The following is a 24,939-nucleotide window of genomic DNA, read 5'->3' on the forward strand; positions in this document are numbered from 1 at the left end:
AGGCGCTCACTCTGTTATGCGGCACTCGGGATTCGAACTTCTGATCTACAAGCTCAGCGTCCTAACCCACTGAGCCACCGCGTCCCTCAATGATTTAGTCTAGGTGGCCCAAATTTACACCTTTCAGCTTGCCTCTAACCAAAGGCTTGGAAAATGTTCCGTGTCTATGGAAACTCAAAGAAAGTGATAACCACAACATGCTTTAAGCTATGGTATACTCTGGAGGTTGCAGAGGGTCTCTAAGAATTCTCATGGAAACTGATCTGAACTTCCTGTGCTAATGTACAGATTGGTGCTTTTCCACCCACACTTTCCCAATGTTCTAATACGTTTCTTGACTAAAAAACACAACCCCAAAATCCTGCCAGTCCATCACTGGAGAGAAAACACAAGAATATAGTAAGGAAGGCTTTTCATGCAGATTTTATAAAAGTCACAGAAAGTTATAGAAATAGGACAACACAGATTCTGCAAAAATGAATTGACTAATTCAGCCGTGTTCTTTGCATTAAATTATAGAAAATCAATTAATAATGATGATGATGACAGCAACATAGTAATAAAAGAAATACAAGTGTCAAATTCAATATGCTACAATTAAATCAAATGATTTGGTAAAAACAACTGTAAAGTCCATATGTTGTTTTAAAAAGAGGGGACAAAGATAGGTAAAAATGTGAAACTAAATCATTATAGTATTTTGTAAAAGTCTAACTGAGTGAGTTGCTTGTCTTATGCTATAGGTAAAATAAATCAAAGAAACAGGATCAGATTGCTTGGGAAATCTTCTTTGTTGCCATTTGTTGAATCACAGGGAATCAGGTGGCTTATAAATTTAGTAGCTTAGTTATTATTATTAATATCTTTTTAAGAGTTGTTATTGGCTTTCAGACATTAAGGATACATGTTAAACATCCATGCTGCATATTAGGCAGGATTGGTCCTTTTAATGTTGTTTGTTTGTTTGATTTATTGACTTTTGTACCATCAAGTTGTTTTCTTCCTATCCTGTTTCTTTCAAATCCATAGGGAATATCATAGCTTGCACAGTTCTGATCTTTCTATGTTGTATAATACTTTTGTGAAAATGAATTGGCTTCATTAGTCTGACAGTATGCAACTGTGTGTGGCAAAGATAATTAGCACTTATTTCAATAACACTGTCGATTACTGTCTTTTCCCTCAGGTGTCTTGCAGGATCTGTGCGTGTGCATGCATACATCTCTGACCAATGCAGTGTCCATTAGCCATACATATAAATAAAAGCTCCAATGTTGTTGTTTATTTTCCATGTACATACTAAGAGGAAATGTATGCCAACTGCAACAATTTTAAAATTACATTGTGAAAAAGACTGGGTAGGATTAGTTATTGAATTAATAACACATTAACATATCTTTAAGAAAACATATTAGATCATAGAGTGAATAATAGATTTATAGAACAGTATTATAGAGGTCACTGTGTCTACCTTTTGCTTAGGACTTTCTAAGTTTGACTTAAATATCCTTCAACAAAGTTTTCCAATTTGGCTCCTATGTTTTTTATTTATGAAATATTTGGAGATCAACTAAATAATCTGTATTCTAAGAACCATATTGTGAAGTCAGTTGAGTTTAATTTCAAGATACATTTTGAATATTGTAAGAGAAGGAACATGCTGTACCTGAGTTTGAAAAAGGGGGATTATTTCTGCTTTAACCTAAGTTTATTCTTGCTTCTTTTTTGCAGCAATTTTGGAAAGTTCTGGGAAGAACAGAACTGTGAGGGTAACCCAGTAACCAAATTTGTACAAAATGCTAAAATGAGGTTGAGTGGTTTCTAATTCAGGATATTGTGAAAAGTTCAGCTATTGTCACAGCATCTGTGAACCGTAGCGAATGTTAAATAGAAATAGTGGCTTCTTTGAGGTTAACATAATATAAAAACAGGGTGATTTAGGGTGTTTTTTTCCCCTGGGCATAAATTTTAGTGGTTTTCATGAGTCATCTATTGGGGGACCAAATGTTCACTTGTATAATATGTAATCTAGTTTTATATCTACTTAGAAATATGCAGCAGGGAAAAAAAGTAGTTGTGCGTAAGATTGACACCTTGAATATCCTCACTACAAGATATTCAAAAAGGCTGCCTATAACTAGCAAATTGCTTATCCCTGAATAGCTTCTGCTGCTATTTTATCTACAAAATCATTTTAAAGAAATACAGTCTGAAGTTTGACAATGAAAATTGTCTTCAAAATTGTGGTTTCAATTGTCACATTCCTGCCCGTGGTTTGTTTGTCTGTTTCTTCATTTTATACATATGTCCCCATCTCAAATTCATAATTCTAAGCAGCTAACATTGTTCTTGGCTTCCTTTTTAGAGCTGAGAGAAAGTGACTAGCCCAAGGTTACCCAACTTGCTTTGTGCTTAAGGCAGGACTAGAATTCATGGTCTTCCTTTTTCTAGCCTAATGTATAACCACTACACCAAACAGTTCACTGACAACAATTAAAAACTACATTATAAAAATCAAGAAACAATATAAAGCCCATACAAATAGAAACAGCAGCCAAAATATGAAAAACAACAGCAGTAATTAGTACAGGCACTGCATGGGTCTACCACACCTTCATACCCAAAGTCTGATTACATCACTCATTTAAATTTTTAGTCTGACTTTACTGATTACATAGGAAACCTAGTCTATAATGCTAGTGATGTTGTGTAGAATCACTAGAATTGCCATCATTGATATGTACACAATAGTGAAAGTGTTGGAAAATATCTCTGAAATGAAAATTACAAAACCAATGATAAAGTTTGTGTGCTGGACTCTGTTTACAATGTGGATACATGTATGGCCACAGCTGCTATTTTTCAGGTTGGATAGTCTGTTTTTATCTTTTCTCTCCCTGAAAAAGTTGAAGTCCACACATCTTAAAGTTGTTGAGGTTGGGAAACGCTTCCTTAAAATATTGTTACCTTGCATTATTAGAATCTTCATTCAGGTTCAGCTTCTCCTGTCTGGGAAGAGAAAATGGATATCTCAATTCTAATGCACATACAGCTAAATGCTAAGAGACCAATTTATGTGTGAAGAGCTCTTTGACATGCTGGTGTATCTCATTAAAAATATTTGAAGATAACGTCTTTTCTAATCTGAGAGCATGGGTGTTATTGAGAAATAAAGTTGATATCCACAACTCTGAAGGCTGGGAAAAATGTTGTAAAACATGGTTACGCTACCCAGAGATGATAGCAATTTATTCAGTACCCCTGAATAGATTTGGCATAATGACCCATTTATTTTGGTTATTTTCCTAAGCCTCCTTCTCATCCATTGTCCCTATGTTGTGTTTTGATTGGTCTTTTTTCCTGACAGACACCCCTATAAATAATATATCCTATGTTACAAGTACATAGTTTTTTCTTTCCCCTTACAAGCATGCTGAGTTGAAATTCAGACACCTTAAAGTTACCAACATTGAGAAACACTGCCCTAGATTGTGCAGTGGTGGGGGTTTCCTAAATGATGCTGTTTTTCTTTACAAATAGTAAAAGATAGGTGCATCTGTGTTTTAATACCTCAATCTATATCTACAGAAGCATGATATATTTAGAAGATATGTTGGAACTGCCAGAATTTTCATCAGGCAATAAGGTAAATGGAAGACTATGCCTGAGAATTCAGTCAATGTCACTTGGCATGAAATATTTGTGAGACAACCCGTTTCTAGCACTAGATCTTTTTAGCCCCAGTTTCTCTCTTTGCAAAAAACTTGTCAGCTTCTCTGAAAAATAGTCAAATTATATCAGTCATAGTAAACAGTTTTGACAATATTTAAACGTTTGCTTTACCCATCCTGGTTTAGTGTAACCTTAGATGCAAATCTCTTCTCCTGTTGCCACAGAAACGAGGATGTAATAGGGTGAGTGCTGGAGAAAGAGGGACCAGCATCTTAGCAGCTAACACTTTTCACTGTTAAAATACTGAATCAAGTGGTGCTCAGACAGAAATCAACTGAAATTGCTTTGTTAATGCCTCTATTGCACACTAACAGAAATTACTGTCACATTTCAAGAAAAGGGCTTGCTAGTATTATTTTTATGAAACTTCATATTACTGTTGAGCTGTCTCCTTTGACAGCTATTTCAGAATTTCCATTGGCTCCTTAGAATCTCAAAAGAAAGGTAGAGAACACAAAACAAGGGCAGTTATTACTGGTTTGACTAATTTTGTTGCCTGCTACAGTACACTTAGTTTGACACTTAGACATCAAGCATAGCACTTCTAAATTGTTGGATAATGGTCCCCTGCCATGAAGGGACTATAGATCAGATGTATAGTAGATATTTTGAATGCAGAGTCTCAAATCCAGTGTCTTGTTTTCATAATTAAAAGGATGAAATAGCAGGCGATCAGAAAATCCTTTGCCGAGCTATGCTAAGAGTTGTGATTCAGCAGATGTTGAGGGTCACTTGTTTTCCATCTCTAAAATACAATATACTATGCTAGATAAACTGAAAGTGTAACCATTCCTATACTCTTTCCTTTTAATATAAGCCACTAGGTCTATCCTCACTCTTATTACTTTGACAAGATTAAAGGCTGTGGTCTATGAAGAATTAAGTTGATGTAGCTAATCCCTATGAGGAAGGTATTTTAGGGTGATGTGGAAAATTATTGACTTTACCCTTAAAAATAAAAGATTGAGCCAGGTCAAATTTGATTTGAGATGAGATAGAGGCTGACCCAAGGAGAATGTTTAGTTAAAGGTGCATTTTTCCTTCTTTCCTCCTTCATGCCATGTCAATGCCTGTCAACATGGTCTTGAACAATTGATGTAGAATATCAGCATGCCTTCTACTGTACATGCTCACATATATGTTACTAAAGACTTCTCATATAAAATGGAATGCTTTGGCTAAGATTATATAATGCCATGTTTCACTGGCTTGGGAAATTTTGAAAAGTGAGATAATAAAGGCCCAGTCTAGTACAATACCAACAAAGAAGAAAAATAACAGCTCTCAAAAGAAACCAGCATGGCTGCATAAAGAACTCTCTGATAAATTGAAAGATAAAAAGGACAAGTATAAGAATTGGAAAGAGGGGCACATAACTAAGTCAGAATATCAGCAAATAGCCCGTGCCTGCAAAGATGAAGTGAGGAAAGCTAAGGCTCAAAATGAACTAAGGCTTGCGACCAAAGTCAAAAATAACAAAAAATGCTTCTTTCAACATATAAAAAACAAGAAAAAAGTTAAGGAAATGATTGGTCCATTAGTGGGGGAAAGTGGCAAGAAGGTGACAAGCAATAGGGAGAAAGCAGAACTATTTAACTCGTTTTTTGCATCTGTCTTTACACAAAGGGAAAAAACAGTCCAACCTACCCAAACCAGTGCCATAAAAAACAGAATAGAAACGCAAGTTAAGATAGGCAAGAAAATGGTAAGTGAGCACCTGTGCAGCCTAGACGAGTTCAAATCACCAGGACCAGATGGATTACACCCCAAGGTTCTCAAGGAACTGGCAGACGTGATCTCAGAACCACTGAACTATATTTTTCAAAGATCCTGGAGCACTGGGGAACTACCAGAGGACTGGAAGAGAGCTGATGTAGTTCCCATCTTCAAAAAAGGGGAAAAAATAGATCCAGGAAACTACAGACCTATCAGCCTGACCTCAATACCTGGGAAGATTCTGGAAAAGATAAGCAAACAACAAATCAGCAAACACCTTGATGCAAACAAAATCATCACTAAAAGTCAACATGGGTTTGTCAAAAACAGATCATGCCAGACAAATCTTATTACATTCTTTGACCAAGTGACAAAACTAGTGGACCAGAGGAATGCTGTAGATATAATTTACTTGGACTTCAGTAAGGCATTTGATAAAGTAGATCACAACGTACTACTTGATAAGATAGAAAAATGTGGGTTAGATAGCATTACCACCAGATGGATTTGTAGCTGGCTGACAGGCCGTACTCAGTGTGTGGTCCTCAATGGAACCGCATCTACATGGAAGGAAGTGTGTAGTGGGGTGCCCCAGGGCTCTGTTCTGGGCCCAGTGCTCTTCAATATCTTCATTAATGATTTGGATGAGGGGATAGATGGGGAACTCATCAAATTTGCAGATGACACCAAGCTGGCAGGAATAGCCAATACTCCAGAAGATAGGCTTAAGATACAGAAGGATCTGGACAGACTCGAACACTGGGCACTATCTAACAAAATGAAATTCAATGGTGAAAAAAGTAAGGTTCTACATTTAGGCAGGAAAAATCAAATGCATAGGTATAGTATAGGTGGTACCTTGCTCAATAGTAGTAACTGTGAGAGGGATCTCGGAGTCTTAGTAGACAATCACTTCAATATGAGCCAGCAGTGTGCTGCAGCTGCCAAAAAAGCCAACACAGTGCTAGGCTGCATTAACAGAGGGATAGAATCAAGATCAAATGAAGTACTAATACCACTTTACAATGCCTTGGTAAGGCCACACTTGGAATACTGCATCCAGTTTTGGTCACCATGATGTAAAAAAGATGTCGAGACTCTAGAAAGGGTACAGAGAAGAGCAACAAAGATGATTAGGGGGCTGGAGGCTAAAACATATAGGGGACGGTTGCTGGAATTGGGTATGTGTAGTTTAATGAAGAGAAGGGTGAGGGGTGACATGATAGCAGTGTTCCAATATCTCAGGGGCTACCACAAAGAAGAGGGAGTCAAGCTATTCTCCAAAGCACCTGAAAGCAGGACAAGAAGCAACGGATGGAAACTAGTCAAGTAGAGAAGCAACCTAGAACTAAGGAGAAACTTCCTGACAGTTAGAACAATTAACCAGTGGAACAACCTGCCTCCAGAGGTGGTGAATGCTCCAACACTGGAGGTTTTTAAGAAGAGACTGGACAGCCATTTGCCTGAAATGGTATAAGGTTTCCTGCCTGAGCAGGGGGTTGGACTAGATGACCTCCAAGGTCCCTTCCAACTTTATTATTATTATTATTATTATTATTATTATTATTATTATTATTATTATTATTATTATTATTATTATTATTATTATTATTATTATTATTATTATTATTATTATTATTATTATTATTATTATTATTATTATTATTATTATTATTATTATTATTATTATTTCCACTAGAATGGAAGTTTAAGCACATTTTGCTTACCCAAAGATAATAAAAGAGGAGGAAAGGCACTGAAATGAATGAGGGAGAGTTGGACCCCCATGCATGTTGGAAAGTCAAACAAAAGTCAACCCAAACAAAACAATATAATGGAGAAAGAATGGTGGAAAATGAGAGACACAGACCTTGCCCCAGCAAAATTCTATGGACTCCCCAAGATACACAAAATAGGAGTCCCCCTCAGACCTTCTGTAGCACTACAAGACACCTCTACATACTGTATATCTGGCTAAATGGCTGGCACAACATCTAAGCTTCCTGACCCAACGACTGAATAGCACAGTCACATCATCCACAACATTTCTGACAAAACTACAAAGCTTAAATGTGGCTCCTAATGCATGTGAAGTAATAGATAGAAAACCAGAAGAAGAATACAACACAGATGAGAACAACCTAACAAGCATACAAATCATGAGGCTACTCCAATACTGTGAACACACCTTTTTCACATTCAAAAGAGAAATGTATGAAGAAATAAAAGGGACATTTATGGGATCCCCAATATCAGGAGTCATTGCAGAAACAGTCCTGTGTGAACTAGAACACCATGAATTTCAGAACTACACATCCAAATTTTGGTGCTGCTGTGTGGATGACATGTTTGTCATCATCAAACAAAATCCACTGAAAGACTTTCATGCCATACAGAACTTCATCTTCCTGGAATACAGTTCACAACAGAGGAATAAATAGCTAGACAATTATTGGTTTTAGATGTACTTGTCAACAGACAAATAGACAGAAGCCTAGAAACTGCAGTTTATTGCAAGGCCACAAACATCCCACGCATTCTGAATTTCAACAGCAACAATTTCAACAACCATTGTCAAACAAAAATATTGAATCAGAACATTATACAGCACACTGAAGCACCCTGCAAGCCAAGCAGCTGGAGAGCAGGTACCTACATGAACAATTCAGGCAAAATGGGTATGCACAGTCATTTGTTACAAGATGTCTGCACAACCTGGTGGGGAAAGGACGAAACAAGGCAGAAGACTAACTACATGGCATAGCCTGCCATACATCAAAAACATTTCAGAAGCAGTAGAGTGCAGCTTCTGAGATCTGCAAGTGAGCATCGCATACCACACAGAGGCTACCATATGAGGACGAATTATGCACTGGAATGATTGCTTGGAGGTCAGAGATACTTCCAATGTGATCTATTGGATCCCCTGCATGAATTGCCCCTGTGACTATGTAGGACAGACGGGGAGAAAGTTAACCATCAAATTGCAAGAACAGAAGTGAGTGGTCAGTCAAGGAGACCCAAACTCATTGGTAGCCTCACATTGCAACAGACAGGAACATACATTCAATTTTGCAGTTACTGAGATCATTGGATGAGCAGGCACAAAACAGTAAGGGAGGTGAAGCTTGGGAAACAGGACCCTCACCAATCAACAGGAGTGCTGATTTACCTCCAGTTTATCAAGTACTTAGGAGGTTGGGGCTTGGCAGCACAAGGAAACAACAGCCAATCAACACACCAATCTATATCTAAAAAGCTACACACAACAACCACCATATAAATATCACACAGAAAACAGCCCAGAGCAAAACAGAGAAGTTCCCTGAAGATAGACTCTATCATGTGTCCAGAAGCTCAGAAGACAAAAACCTCTGGTCCCAGTGACTAACTCAGATTGAATGTTGGAAAGTATCCTTTTTCAAGGGCATTTCTGGAATGTCCATCAACTGTGCAGAATATGATGGTCAATCAGCTCAGGGATAGTCTAGAAATGCTCTTTGAAAAAGGAGTATTTTTCAATATTTGTCAGACTGCACTTAGGATTCCTCCATCTTTTTCTTGTTCACCCAAAGATAGCTAGTAACCTCATTTTCCATGTGAAAGGAAACAAAAGGTGTGATGTTTATATGCAATAAAACCACCTGATACAGTCTGTGTACTTCTTTGCATGAAGTTTGTTTAGGAAAATAGAAAAGTTTGTTTAGGAAAACCAACATTAGTTCTGTTGCTTACCAAGGGTTGGTGAATATTCTGTGTATGACTCTGACATAAATGTAGCATATTCTTTAATTATTTCTTGGATAAAAGTGTCTTTCCAGTTTAAAACTAGTTTCATCTGAATTCTTGCATTCTTTCATATACATGGCGTTTGGGAATCCATTTATCACTATATGCGATTTATCACTAAATTTTAAATTTCTTGTGGAAATGTGATCCTGAGGGCCTAGACATGTTGAACACACCAAGGTTAGTCATTGAAAAATAGGCTGTGTTCAGCAGGTGGCAATTCTCAGATAATACACGAGGGTATTGTTAGCTTCCCTTCTTTGTGCCTCTGTAATTATCCCCAAGACCTTAGGTGATGCTTTGTGATGTCCTTCAATGCCTTAGGGATAATTACACTGACAACCATCTGTTGTTCATTAGAGAAATACCCCTCTTCTCTTGCCCCTCCTTATCTTCTTCCTTAGAAAAAATTATTATGCCTTATATAATAATAATAATAATAATAATAATAATAATAATAATAATAACAACAACAACAACAACAACAACAACAACAACAACAACAACAACAACAACAATAATAATAAAGTTGGAAGGGACCTTGGAGGTCATCTAGTCCAACCCCCTGCTCAGGAAGAAAACCCTATACCATTTCAGGCAAATGGTTGTCCAGTCTCTTCTTAAAAACCTCCAGTGTTGGAGCATTCACCACCTCTGGAGGCAGGTTGTTCCACTGGTTAATTGTTCTAACTGTCAGGAAGTTTCTCCTTAGTTCTAGGTTGCTTCTCTCCTTGACTAGTTTCCATCCGTTGCTTCTTGTCCTGCTTTCAGGTGCTTTGGAGAATAGCTTGACTCCCTCTTCTTTTTGGCAGCCCCTGAGATATTGGAACACTGCTATCATGTCACCCCTCGTTCTTCTCTTCGTTAAACTACACATACCCAATTCCAGCAACCCTTCCCTATATGTTTTAGCCTCCAGCCCCCTAATCATCTTTGTTGCTCTTCTCTGTACCCTTTCTAGAGTCTCGACATCTTTTTTACATCGTGGTGACCAAAACTGGATGCACTATTCCAAATGTGGCCTTACCAAAGCATTGTAAAGTGGTATTAGTACTTCACTTGATCTTGATTCTATCCCTCTGTTAATGCAGCCTAGCACTGTGTTGAATGTGAAGAAAGGGAAAGACAGGATGAGACTAACTGGCAAATGCAGTTAGTTTTCTCTGAAGCTGGGATTATGAGATCTGGTCTGTGTATGGAAATGAATGTGGTGCAGGACCTGTCATTCCCCTAGAACATGATTATGTAATATTTGGCTTGCCTGGGCCACATTGAGTGAAACTGAATTGTCTTGGGCTACATATAAAACATATAATATAGTTAATATATATGAGTTACATATTAATGTTAAAAGTTTATGATCTTATGAGGCCACATGACTACCTGTGGCATGCAAGCATGGGTTGGATCTGCCTGCCCTAAAAGGAATGGACCAGTTTTCTAGACCAGGGGTCCCCAAACATCCCCCCCGGTCCATGGACTGGCACTGGTCCACGCAAACAAGCAAAGCCCCTTCCGCAGGATGCAGGCAGCATGCGAAACCGTGCCCCCTCCAGTCCCCAGAAAAACCTCTCTACATGGAACCAATCCCTGGTGCCCAAAAAGCTGTTCTAGCCAGCAGTGAGCAGAGGCAAAGTATAGAATGATACATAACATCTGGCCTGTGCTTTGCATCATAGCTAATGTGTTGCTCTCATATTCAGCAGAGAATTCTATTCTGTCGTCAGAGTTGAAGTAAAATCAACTAGCAATCTGCTTCACTTGGGTAGATAAAACTAGGAAAAACACCATTTATCCTTTATCTCAGTCAGGGTACTGAGGCAAAATATAAAATTTAGTGGTTTTATTTTATTTTTTTATTATATTTTTATTAACCATTTTTAAGAATGGAGAAAAGAGAAGAAAAAGAAAAAGATGGGAAATAAAGTGAATAATTAGGGAATTGGTTGTTGTTGTTAGCTGCGAAGTCGTGTCCGACCCATCGCGACCCTATGGACACTGTTCCTCCAGGCCTTCCTGTCCTCTACCATCTTCTGGAGTCCATTTAAGCTCATGCCTACTGCTTCAGTGACTCCATCCAGCCACCTCATTCTCTGTCGTCACCTTCTTCTATTGCCCTCAATCTTTCCCAGCATTAGGCTCTTCTCCAGTGAGTCCTTCCTTCTCATTAGGTGGCCAAAGTATTTGAGTTTTAGCTTCAGGATCTGGCCTTCTAAAGAGCACTCAGGGTTGATCTCCTCCAGGACTGACCGGTTTGATCGGCTTGCAGTCCAAGGGACTCGCAGGAGTCTTCTCCAGCACCACAGTTCAAAGGCCTCAATTCTTTGGTGCTCGGCATTTCTTATGGTCCAACTTTCACAGCCATACATTGCAACTGGGAAGACCATAGCCTTGACTATACGCACTTTTGTTGACAGGGTGATGTCTCTGCTTTTTAGTGTGCTGTCTAGATTTGTCATGGCTTTCCTCCCGAGGAGCAAGCGTCTTTTAATTTCTTGGCTACAGTCTCCAACTGCAGTGATCTTGAAGCCCAGGAAAATAAAATCTGTCACTACCTCCATTTCTTCCCCATCTATTTGCCAGGAATTGAGAGGGCCAGATGGTGCCTTAAAAAATAAGCATCTTTAATGTTCTTTTAAACTTTAAAATGTTCTTTAACATAGTCAATGAAGCAGAAGTGGATGTTTTTCTGGAACTCCCTAGCTTTCTCCATGATCCAGCGTATGTTGGCAATTTGATCTCTAGTCAGTGACCACCTCATTGTGATTATCAGGGATGTTAAGCTCATTCTTGTATAATTCTTCTGTGTAATTTTGCCACCTCTTCTTAATCTCTTCTGCCTCTGTTAGGTCCCTGCCGTTTTGGTCCTTTCTCATGCTCATTTTGTCACCTCTACTGTATATTCAACAGGGATATGATTTAATTCATACCTGAGTGGCCTAGTGCTTTCCCCTACTTTCTTCAGTTTAAGCCTAAACTTTTCAATGAGAAGCTCATGGTCTGAGCCACAGTCAGCTCCTGATCTTGTTTTTACTGACTGTATAGAGGTTCTCCATCTTTGGCTGCAGAGCACATAGTCAATCTGATTTCTGTGTTGACCGTCTGGTGATGTCTACGTGTAGAGCCGTCTCTTGGGTTGTTGGAAAAGAGTGTTTGCTTCAACCATTGTATTCTCTTGACAAATTCTATCAACCTGTGCCCTGCTTCATTTTGTACTCTAAGGCCAAACTTCCCTGTTATTCCAGTTATCTTTTGGCTTCCTACTTTAGCATTCCAATCCCCCATGATGATAAGGACATCACTTTTTGGTGTTAGTTCTATAAGGTGCTGTAGGGCTTCATAGAACCGGTCAATTTCATCCTCTTCAGCATTGGTGGTTGGGGCATAGACTTGGACTACTATAATATTGAATGGTTTGCCTCCGATTTGAACTGAGATCATTCTTTCATTTTAAGGACTGTATCCCAGTATTGCTTTTCCTACTCTTTTATTGACTATGAAGGCTACTCCATTTCTTCTGAGGGATTCTTGCCCGCAGTAGTATACCTGATGGTCATCTGAATTAAATTCACCCATTCCTGTCCATTTTAGTTCGCTGATACCTAAGATGTCAATGTTCAGTCTTGTCATCTCTTGTTTGACCACATCCAGTTTTCCTTGATTCATGGATCTTACATTCCAGGTTCCTATGGAGAAAAAATCTTTACAGCATCGGACTTTCCTTTCATCACCAGACACATCCACAGCTGAGCGTCCTTTCGGCTTTGGCCCAGTCGCTTCATTCTTTCTGGCGCTACTAGTACTAGCCCTCTGCTCTTCCCCAGTAGCATATTGGACGCCTTCCGACCTGAGGGGCTCATCTTCCAGCATCATATCATTTTGCCTTTTGGTACTGTCCATAGGGTTTTCATGGCAAAGATACTGGAGTGAGTTGCCATTTCCTTCTCCAGTGGATCACGTTTTGTCAGAACTCTCTGCTATGACCTTTCCGTCTTGGGTGGCCCTGCACAGCATAGCTCATAGCTTCATTGAATTATGCAAGCCCCTTCATCACAACAAGGCAGTAATCCATGAAGGGGAAATGGGGAATTTACAGATATAAAATCAGATAGAAATCTTCAGTTATTTAATTAGTGTTAAATAACTGAATAGGTTGCATTATTTTAAAAACACATTGATTCAAGTAATACACAGCTGTATCTAAATGTTATAATCAACACAGTGTGATTCATAGGTAGGAACTATAGTACATCCCATTTGAGCAGTTGAAAATCTATCCTCATTTAATAGATCATTGAAGATCAGAATATTAAGATTTCATGTCAAGTGAAATCCAAATTTTAGATGTGGCACAAGCTAATAAAAAGTTAAGCCCTGCAAAAGATTTACTATTTAACTATGAATATCTGTACATCTAATTCAAATATGAATTTTGAACATCCAGGTGAATTTTCATAACTTAATTTATGAATCTTCTGCAGAAAGAATTGAATATATTTTCAATAGGAAATGTAAAGTATCCTTGCAGCAGTTGCTGTGTGGAAAGTTAATTTGGTATATTTTGTGGGAATGTGAGATTTAGTAATATATAATAAAAGGAATAAAAAGGAAATTCAGCTTTTAGAATTTGTTTCATTCTGTTAGAAATTATTTTCCAAAATGTTTGAGCTTTACAACATCGCTACCTAATATGGAAAAAAGATCCAACCATTTCCAACAATTTTTAGCAAATAATCTGTCCAGCTTAGTAATCGGTAATGGAATTATATATGCCAGCAGCAAAACATTTTATTCCGCTTTTCTTTAAGTGTAATAGATTTCTTCCACTGAAATTGTTACAATTGCATTGCAATTATGTCTAAATTCTTGTTTGGTTTTTAACTTGTTGGTTTCTGAGTCATATTTCACAAACAGTTTATAAAAAGAGCCAAAAAAATCTCTGAATTTGTTTTATAAGAGATTCAAATTCTATGTTTCTTTGGGTTTCTGCATTCTTTAACACTATTTCATTCATTTGAAGATTTTGAAACTGTGTGTGTGATTCTGATAATTCTGCAGATTAAAAAGATTTCGTATTTGGTTTATTGATGAATGTATGTAATGAATGTAACAATGTGATTTGTTACCTTTCCAGTGAGAAAATTTGTGTTATCCTTTTTGTGAGAATATTGAGGCAAAAGGTGAAATTGTGGACTGATTCTTTTTTTTTTAATTTATCCCAGACTTTAGATATACTGCTTATTATTGCATAATCTTTTATAAGCTGTTTATTTCTGTTTCTATCACTTCAATGAAATATAAATGTCCATTTCATACCTGTGACTTTTAGGCAATTGATGCAAGAGTTGCTCATACACATTTTTAAAACATTCTCTCTGCAAAAAACCAGCACTATATATTTACACAGCAAGCGTAAGATTTACCATTCTCCTTCATGTCTGCAGTAGAAAATTTAAAAAGATGAGACTGATTCCCTGTTGCCTGGATTGGTCTGATTTATGTGGCATTACTTTTTGTCAACTCTTAGCAACCACATAGATTTTTTCCCATGATGATGTATCAGTAACCGGTTCTTTCAGGTCCCCTGACAATATACTCATTGCCTTGCTGCTGATTATCCTCTTTTTTTTCCAACTTTCTAAGCCGTAGAATATTCTCTAGAGAAATAAGTCTTTGCATGATATGTCTGAAGTAGGATAATTTGAGCCTGTTCATTTGTGTCCCAAGTGAGAATTCTGGGTTGATTGTTCACTAAGCCATTTGTTTATTTTCTTGGATGTCCATAGTATTCTCAGGAATCTTCTTCAACAGCAAAGTTCAACAGTGTCAGTACTCTTCCTATCCTGCTTCCAAAGTCCATCATTGGATTTTATTACTTCACACTGCTGCAAGGGAAAGACAGGATTAATACCTCCATACTTTAAAACTTCCCTGAAGAAAATAAGCAGACAATAGAGTATGTTAAAGTATACAAACGTTTGTGTTGAAATGTATATTCAAAAAGATGAGAGCACACTGCATCTACTAACAAACAATGTTTGCTTAGGGGCAGAGGAGCAAGAGAATTTTGTTGACAATGAAGTGACTGGCACAATACTTGGCCTGAGAAGTTTGCTCACTGACACCTTCCTTAATCCCTTAAATTTCTCCCAGTCTCTGGAAAGCAGAATGAGTCAACTCACCATGGCCATCTCAGTGCTGCCTTTTTTCCATGGCCAACTCACTATGGGACACAGGGTGAGTTGTCCTGTGGTGAGATGATCACCCCAGGTTGGCTACAGTGAGATGACTGTGGCGGCATGTACATGGTCCTAGAGCTTCTGAGGAGATAGAAATTTTTGTAAGTTGAGTGCTAAGATATACCTGCTAACTTTTTTAATGTCTTTAGAATGATAAGGGACTCATGATGGGTTCTGGGACACATTCAGAGTATAATAACTTGCCAAAATCTTATGCTTTGTTTGCTGTGTGCTAGCTTTCCTGTTAATTTTTATAATGTTTGAAAAAATGAGACATGAAGCCCAATGTGCATTCTGGAAATTATATATGGACATAGTGATGCTGAAGAACATTGCTTGGAATAGGCAAAAAAACCAACTTTGATTTATTGTCCAAAGTGGTTTCTTTATTTTTTTTTATAAAATGCTACCTGATTTTTTGTTTCTTTCCACTGTCTTTGTTATTCTGCTTGCAATATTAAGAACAAATAGACTTTCAGGGAGAGAAACAAATAAGATAAGATTAGCAACAGATGAACCCCTGGAAGAGCTTCAGTAATTAATATTTGTCTTTAGATATGACTAATGCTGAGTTTTTAAAAATAATTTCCCCTTGTAACTTTGGAAGACTTTCTGCCCTGTTGATTGACTGAGAATAAAATCTTAGTTATTAAATCCTGTATAGATGAATTTATGAAATGGAGATGAGGCCAATGCCTGTGGCACTCTGCCAGTGTTAATCAGCATATTGGGATTGCTTGCCTTAGTTTCTGTCCTGGATATGCTGATAAGAGGAGGGAATGTCAGTTTGACCTAATTCTTGCAAAAGAAGTAGAATATCAAAGGACTTTGTCCCTCTAGCTTTGGTTATATCTCCCATCTAAATCATTCAGCATTGGCTGGAAAAGAACAAATTCAAGTGGACAGCTTATACATTGAATATAATCTATATACAGTATCTTTGTGGGTTGGACAATATGCTGTAGAGCAGCTTGACTAAATCACTGTGCTGAGTTGTTTATACTTCAGTGATCAAGTGTACCCAACCATTTCCAATGGAGCAATTCAAAATGTGAGCCTGATCAAATGCAGAATGCAAAGGCAAATTGCATGACATAATAGCAAAATCATGGTTGTTCTTAAACTCGCTTAAAGTAGTTTAATGAAATAGCTTCAGCAAACACACAGTTTTTTCTGGCAGCAGAAGTTAAGAGAGCAGGTTGAGATGAACTATAGTCATATATATTGAGCAAGAATGTTAGGTTTTCAGTCTTTTGGCTGCTAATTTAATTAGAAAAAAACATGATTTTTAGAGACAGCGAAATGCAACAGTGAGATTAGACTGAGATTAGCAAGGAAGAAGTTCAGATCTTCATTCAATAGGGAATTTATTTTGTAATCTAAACACAAAGGCATCTGTCTCTGCAGCAGTTCTTGAAGTGACCCTGTAGTATTTGAGACTCATTCTGGAAAAATGTCAAGAAAATAAGTTCAATTTCTTTGAAAAATCCTAAAGTGCTGCTGGGAGAAAAAAAGATTATCACAAATTGCTTTCTTTTTTAGTACTGCTGATAGCATTTCTGGACGATGCTATTGACTTGTAACTTGTAAGAAGAGACCTCAGTTTTTGTGAATGAATTACTGATATATATTTATAAAAATTGTATATTTCCTCCTTCCCTCCATGTATATTTCTCAGAATTCTTTCCATTTTCGCTTTGTTTTTCATTGCCACGTGGTTTCACCTCTGTTCTGCATGTACAAGATGTGTTACTTTTCATCTGCTGCTTTTCTATCTCTTGAAAGGCTAGAGCGGATAAATTAACACTGTTTTCATTATTTTTATTTTAATGAGACTAATGTTAGTGCTGTCATTTCTCTACACAGCTATGCAACAGGTCCTGGACAACCTCAGTGATCTCCCCAATTCCATGGGAGCTGGAGATTTGGATCTCATCTTTCTCCGTGGCCTCATGGAGAGTCCAATAGTAAGGTCATTGGCTAAGGTACAGTTAAATGGGTAGTCAGGGATGGGATTGTAGCTGAGCAAAACCTGCACCTTCAGTTCCACTTGCTTCTACTACATCACTTACTGTTACTTGGTCTTGCCCACAACATATTTTTCCAAAATAGTTTAGTTAACAATTTCCTCTGTTCCTTTGTCCCTCCTCTATGCTTCCTTCCTCATGAATACATTTGTATCTTATATTCATTCAAAAACCCCCAACAATAACCAAGTTCATTCCACTTTGTTTATGAAAAGAATTGTTAATTTTAATAACTGTTTACTGAAAAAAAATCACCATTTATAGCTGCAGAATCTACCAAACAGGAAAATGTGAATAACAAAAAAAAGAAAGCTGTTCTTTGCAACAAAAAGTTATAATCTACTGTCCATATACAAAAGCTTAAAGAATCCTGGATGATCCCAGATTGGTGATTCTGCAGTACCTCCTTTCATCTTCTCTCCTGGGAAATTACTGTAATGTTTCAGAAATTCTTCCTAATTTTATCTAAAAGTTTTCTTCATACTAAGAACGAGTTCTGATTCTTGTTTGCCTTTTAATACTTGTTCAATCACTTCTTTCTGTTCCTGGTATCTTCAACACTTACCATTAGATTCCCAGCATTTACTAGCATAAAATTTTTTATTTGTAACTTTTCCTAGAAAAACATGAACTCAAAATCTGGTGGGATGCTACATCTAAGCTGCATCACTTCAGTTTTGTTGGTTTGCCATTGCCTTCTGCTGGGGTCTGTTTTAGACTTAGTTTATTTTATAGCCTGTGATTTCTTGATGGGCCCCCCACCAAGTACTAACCAAATCTTAGTTTTTTGAGATCAGCAAAGGTCATTTGTTATGGTTGTTTTTAGTCCATCCTGTTTTGTTTTATGTTTAACAGTTTTAACTGTATGTCTTCTAAAATGTCTAGAGTCTATTGGAGTTGGGTGGCTATGGTACATTTCATAAATTGTCATTTTCCTCTTCCACCATCCTGAATGTTGGCTCATGATTGATGAAGTGATTGTGTGTCATCATTTTTTATCCTTAGCAACCACAAAGGTAAATTTTCTCTGTGACAATCCATTCTTTACACGGTCTCCCAAGTCTTCTAATGGTGTGCTCTTCACACTGTAACTGGCCCATCCACCTTGCTGCTGTCCATCCACTTCTCTTTCTTTCTATTTTGCTGAGCATTAGTGAGAGCTAGGTCTTCACGAAATGTGTCTGAAGTAGAGTCATTGGAAAGTGTTATTTTGTACCTTGAGTGAGAACTCTGAATCTCAGTTTGCTGTCAGTATTACAACTAAGATTAGAATGGGAATTTACAAACGTCAGTATATTGCTAACTACAGTTTTCAGCACTTTTCACCATTAAACAGGCTAGTTGGGGTTGCTGGGAGTTACAGTTTAGCAACATCGGGAGAGCTAGTAGTTCTCTACTTCCAAACCTAAGATAAAACTTCAAGCAAACTGGAAGACTCCTGCCCCAAAGATACAACTAGAAAGAAATTGTTTCCTCTCCCTCTTTTTTCATTATTCATTTCTGCCCCTCTTGTTTCCACTAATTAATGTCTCCAGTTTTGCACTTGTTAGAACCCATAGGAAATACAATATAATGAAAGAAAAATAAATTCATAGAAATAACGCATGGTGAAAGGCAAGCAGCAGTTCATGTGTTGCTGGTCTTTGAAGGAAAGGGCCGTTAAATGTGACTAAATTCGCTTAAACAGACCAATAAGTGTCTCAACAAGGAATTATATTCGCAATACAATGCCTGTCCCAGAACAAGTAATGAGGCCATATGCTATTTCCACCAAGGCTTCCAATTCCTGAAGGACTGCAGCTCACTCATCCTCAGAAATTGGCAGCAAAGGCTCTCCTAGCCATGGCCTCCATCTGCCTAACAAGCAGTAGCCCTGAGTCTAGCAGTAATCTCAAATGTGTGGTTGCTTTTTAAACGAGAGCGACATCCCGCCCAGTAGCACAGCTGAGCTGGAACAAAGCCATTCGCTTTTGGAATAAATAACACCCATCTTGAAGAGATTCAGCTTAAGTTTGTTCTTTCCCATTCAATTCTTCACAGACTTCAGATACCAGATCTAAGGCCCTTCTGCATTTGGGAGCCCAGCCTGGGGTAGAAACAAATATCTGCATATCATCAGCATATTGATACTTCTTTGTGGGTTAATAGATGACATCTGTCAGCTTCTTCAAGTAGACATTTGTGTGATGTTGTGAGGAGGCTAGGAAAGAAGCGAAAAGGAGAATAGATATAAATAACCAAGAGATAGTTGACAGATTATCTCTTAAATTGCAGTGCATCAGGAAACCTGGAAAGAAGCATTTCAAATCATCTCAAAAAGAGTCTGTCTGAATGAGCTTACTGTAGGTGGGAGTGGAAACCACATTGTGGGCTTGAACATGAACCCATGTTCAGTCAAGCTCACTTCCAAACTTCCTTTCATTTGATAAACCAAGCAGTGTCTCAGAATAAGCAAAAGGAGAGAGGCCATTTCAGAATTTGATCTGCTGAATTTCTAGTGAAATCCCTAAGGCCTGCTAAAATTTGTGTCAGTCCATGAGGCTTCAGGGATGTATCATTTAACTAGTCCTTTGATCCTTCAAATATCAGCAGGGGTGACAGAATGTAATCCAAATAATGCAAAGGATTCACAATTACATCTTCAAATTTCAGATGACATGCCAACTATTCTGGATTTATTATCTGGCTACCACTGTGAATCAGGCTAGAGATTACTTGGAACAAATTCATGGTAGTTGTGCAGGCCACAAGCTCCTAAATCTTCTCAGAATCCATCCCCATCCCAAAGAAGTCAACAGTCTACAATAGTATTTCTCAACCTCAGCAACTTTAAGTTTCACACTTGCCAGCATGCTGGAAGTCGAAATCCGCACATCTTAAAGTTGCTAAAATTACTGGCTAGAAAACTAAAACCAAATCTCAGGAGTTTTCCTATTAAAAATACTGAAAGTCTTCTGACCAAATGCTTGAATGATATCCTCCATGTATTTTAGATGATCAGTTTCCTAATCCACGAGCATTACAGGGTTGGGATGTAGAATTTGTCTTTATTCCATCAATAAAGATGTTCACCGCCCTGAGTCCTTCGGGAGAAGGGCGGTATACAAATTAAATTATTAAATTAAATAAGTGCAGCAGCTTTCCACTTCAGTATTTTCCAGCACTGATTTTGGCAAAGAAAAATAGTTCCCAGATCGGATTCATATTAAGCCTGCTCTTTTCACCCTCCCCCAATCTGAGCTGATTCCATGAGTGAAGTTAAGCCTCTATTTGCCAGTCTATTATTTTTAGCTCTTTCTCTTTTGTGTCTGTTTCCCTGCTTGAGGCTTATCTAGAGCAGCTATTCATCTTTCATACAGCAAAGACCTGTTTGATTTCTGGCTACATGCCACTGAGGGCCAGGAAAAGTTCTCAGTTGTCTCACTGTTCCCCTTGCTGTGCTTCTGAGCAAGTGGGTTGTGTGTTTTCATACAGAAGAGTAATTACTTGGCTTCTTTTTCTTTATAACATGCACAGCCTATTCTTTGTCTTTGTCTTCAGAAAGACTTGACAAAGCTTGACGGGCACCCACTGTGTAAAGCTATTTAATTCTAGAGGTGTCTGAAAGCCTTTTATGCTTATTAAAAAAAAATCAACAAACCTTAAAGTGGTGATCTTGTAATTTTTAGGGAACCCAAAGAATATAACTTAATATCCTTATATTATCTGCCAGGATGCAAGGCAGGAGGACAAAGGGTTAGCATGGGTTTATCTGTTTATGTGTCCCTTTAATCCCGTCTTCTTTGCTCTTTCCCCATCCACCCTGTAGGCTCATGAGCGGCTGGAGGAGACAAAGCTGGAGGCTGTGCGGGACAACAATTTGGAGCTGGTCCAGGAGATACTTAAAGACATCACACACATTGCTCAGCAAGATAGCACAGCAGCTGAACTGGCCCGCATCCTCCAGGAGCCCCATTTCCAGGTAGGAGGGGAACCTTCCTGGGGGTCAGGAGAAAATTGAGGAGCAGAAAGAGAGAATTCCAGAATTTTTGTATGCTTTGTTGATTTGTTTGTAGAGTATTTGGCATTGACTTGGCAGGACAAGGAACAAAAATGGTACAGTTAGGTAAATTTAGATTCTGGACTTCATAATCTCATAGGGGGCCTGCTTGAAATTTTATTACATTTAGAAGCCTTCTGTTCCTGCTTAGAAATCTCCTAGATTTCTTCCCCAAAGTCTATTCCAAAAGGTTATATATGTATTAATTAGAGAGAAAGAAAAAAGGGACAGAAAGCAATGAATACTAGTCATTGTGTTTTGTACCAAGCTGAGAGTGTTAGCATTATATATGATTGAGATGGGTACTGCCACTTACAGCAGCATTTCATTTGCTGGGATTTTATAAGAAAGGCTATCAGATTAGTGCTTTTTAAAAAAAAACACAAAAATCTGAAACATCTGGATGATTGAAATAATTAATGACCTGCATTTATAACATTCTATTCAGTGGCAGCTGCATGTTTTTTCATCCAGGTGCTGAATTAAGAAGGAGTATCTCTACTGTGTAACTTTGACACATATTATATTGCAACTACTTGTACTCTAGTATATGTATAAAAGCGGTTAGATTTGTGTAGCTCGGGGTCGGCAACCTGAAAAAGCAAAAGAGCCACTGGGAACCGGTTCCATCACAGATAAAAAAAAGTGGGAGCCGCATGCGTGCATCCACGCATGCGCATAAAACAATGTTTTGTGCATGCGCAAAATGTTTTTTGTGCATGCGCACGCGTGGATACACGCGCGCGGTTCCACTTTTTTTTATGTGGACGCACCTCCACGCCAGCGGCAACGGGTCTCCGTGGTGACGGGTGCTGGGTTGCAGCGCTGCCTTCAGCCCGGGCGTCGCTGGAGCCACCCCCGCACCTCCAAACTGCCGCCCGACCTCCGCCTGAACACCAGCAAGTCTCGACATGGGTGTTCGGGTGGAGCTGCGCACGCACCTCTCCAAACCTTTGGAGAGGTGCGCACACAGCTCCGCCCGAACAGCGGTTTGGAGACCTGCTGTTGCCGGTGGACACACCTGCACGCCAGCGGCAACGGGTCTCTGTGGTGACGGGCACTGGGTTGCGGTGCTGCCTTCAGCCCGGGCGTCGCCGGAGCCACCCCCGGGACCTCCAAACTGCCGCCCGAACACCATCAGGTCTCGACACGGTTGTTCGGGCGGAGCTGCGCGCGCACCTCTCCAAACTTTTGGAGAGGTGCGTGCGCAGCTCCGCCCAAACAGTGGTTTCCAAACGGGTGTTCGGGCGGAGGTGCGAGAGAGGTGCGCGTGCAGCTCTTCAAACCTTTGGAGTGGTGCGCGCGCACCTCCTCCTGTTCGGAGAGGTGCACGCGCACCGGGTGACTGGGAGCCGCAGGAGATGGCTCAAAGAGCCGCATGCGGCTTCGGAGCCACGGGTTGCCGACCCGTGGTGTAGCTGAAGAGATTTTATAGATTGTTTATTATCTGGTAAGTTTGTGTAATTTAAAACATGGTTATAAAGCCTTTGAATTGGAACAGATTTATTATTAGTAAATTTCAACCACACTGAGTAAAGTGCCTTGCAGCTCATTAGAGATGAGTATGTGTTAAGTATTAGATATACTTTAGTTCTTTTTAGCATGGTCTGTTCATAAGGGCCCATGTTTAACCATGATGATGCCAAAAGAATGAAATATGCATGGTGAACTCATGATGCAAGCTCTCCCCTTCACATTATGTCATGTTGTTTCACTCTACACTTTGTCATGTGTTTCCACTGCTCCCAGATGACATGTTTAAATCTAGGATGGCTGTGTGGCCTAACTTACACTCTGCTTGAACTGCTGTCCAGTTGTCATCTGGCTTTTTAAAAAAGATTAATTAGAAGCCAGAAGATCTGGAATTGTCTGTCCATATTTAGCATTTAGATGGCAAGCTATTCAGCTTGGTCCTTCTCTCTATCATGATACAGAAATTGTAGCCACTAATTCTGAAATTGAATCTATGCATATACATTTTCAGAATCAGCAACTTTTTCTGTCCTTTGTTATGATTTTTTTTCTTTTTGGATGTATATATGAACCTGTGTATTCAGTTGAATAGAATGGCACAAATTTCAATATTTATTTATTATTTATTTTATTTATTAAATTTTTATACCACCCTTCTCCCGAAGGACTCAGGGCGGTGTAAAGGGCAATAAATATCAAAATATAAATACAAAAGTTAAAAAAGAAGTTAAAAAGGATTAAATAATTATGCCCAATATAATACAATAATAAAACTGTGTTAAAACTAAATCCAACCCCAAACCCATCAGACCAGGCCAGATTGTTCAAATAAATAGGTTTTTAAATCGCGCCGGAAGGAGCGAAGGTCAGGGGCCATCTGGAGCTCAACCGGCAAGCGGTTCCATAGGTCTGGCGCACCCACAGAGAATGCCCTCCCCCTGGGGGCCACCAATCGACATTGACAGCCTCTACACCAGAGACAAATTCCTTATGTGTCTAATCACACTTAGCCAAATAAAGTATTCAGTTCAATACAAATGATAATACACATTTAAACAATATGATAGAATAATGGATCGGATGTCAGTAACATGTTTGTGTTAATCGGGTCAGGATGGGGAGGTAACCATGGTGGCACTAGAAATAAGATGGCTTATTGTGTTAAACAAGCACATGCCAACACCATTTTCACAACACTTTGGAGCAACATCTTCATTAGCTCCATGTTTGTGGTTCTCATGTATTTATTTTTATAGGAATAGTTGTAATTTAATTTCTTCCTCACTGTCCAATTTTCAAAATTCTCCCTTTGGAGTTCTATATTGACTGTTTTAAACTTTGTGTGAAGTGTAGTTGTTACACATATTTCACAATAGAAAACCCACATGACTATGCTAAATAGGAAAATAATTTTATAGCCCCATTTAAAAAAGTTTTCTCTCCTGTCCCCAAGGTAAGGAAAAGTAAGCCATGAAAATTTTCATCTGCTGTAAGTTCTGATGTTTGTAATTTAATGGAAACATCTTATAGTATTCTTTAGAATCTGAGCATTTTATTTCCATGTTTCCACTTTTGACTATGTAAAAACAACATTAATAAAGGAGACAATTTGTAGCTCAGTATTGACACAAGCTCTCTGGCTTGGTGCTCATAAAGGGCTCTGCGCGCCACCTCCGGCACGCATGCCATAGGTTCGCTACCACGGCACTAGAATATAAAACTGTCAGCAAACTGCACTCCTTACTAGCACTGATAATGTAACCTAGTTTTGGTAATGAAAGGTCTGCAGGAAAACAAGCAAACTCAGAGAGTACCAAGGACCCTTCACAAAAACAACATTGCTGTCATGATCTCCTGTCAGTAAATCTAGAGGTCTGCAATGAAGGGAGGCATTAAAAACAAGTTGTGAATTACCATAAAGCTA

General features: G+C 38.6%; 1 protein-coding gene across 1 annotated transcript in view; it reads left to right on the plus strand.

The window, feature by feature from the left end:
* The window catches only part of LOC308678941 (MAGUK p55 subfamily member 2-like), a gene marked incomplete at its 3' end in the record, with an annotated part of 38,872 nt that extends 17,369 nt beyond the window's left edge, over window positions 1–21,503 (plus strand). Inside the window, exons 3-4 of the mRNA XM_081346170.1 lie at window positions 17,343–17,443; window positions 21,312–21,503. Coding sequence (XP_081202296.1) covers window positions 17,343–17,443; window positions 21,312–21,503 — 293 coding nt within the window. The remainder of the gene's footprint in view (window positions 1–17,342; window positions 17,444–21,311) is intronic.
* Between the last annotated feature and the right edge of the window lie 3,436 nt (window positions 21,504–24,939).

Source organism: Vipera berus (assembly GCF_964194415.1).
Source record: "Vipera berus genome assembly, chromosome: Z".
NCBI lineage: Eukaryota > Metazoa > Chordata > Lepidosauria > Squamata > Viperidae > Vipera > Vipera berus.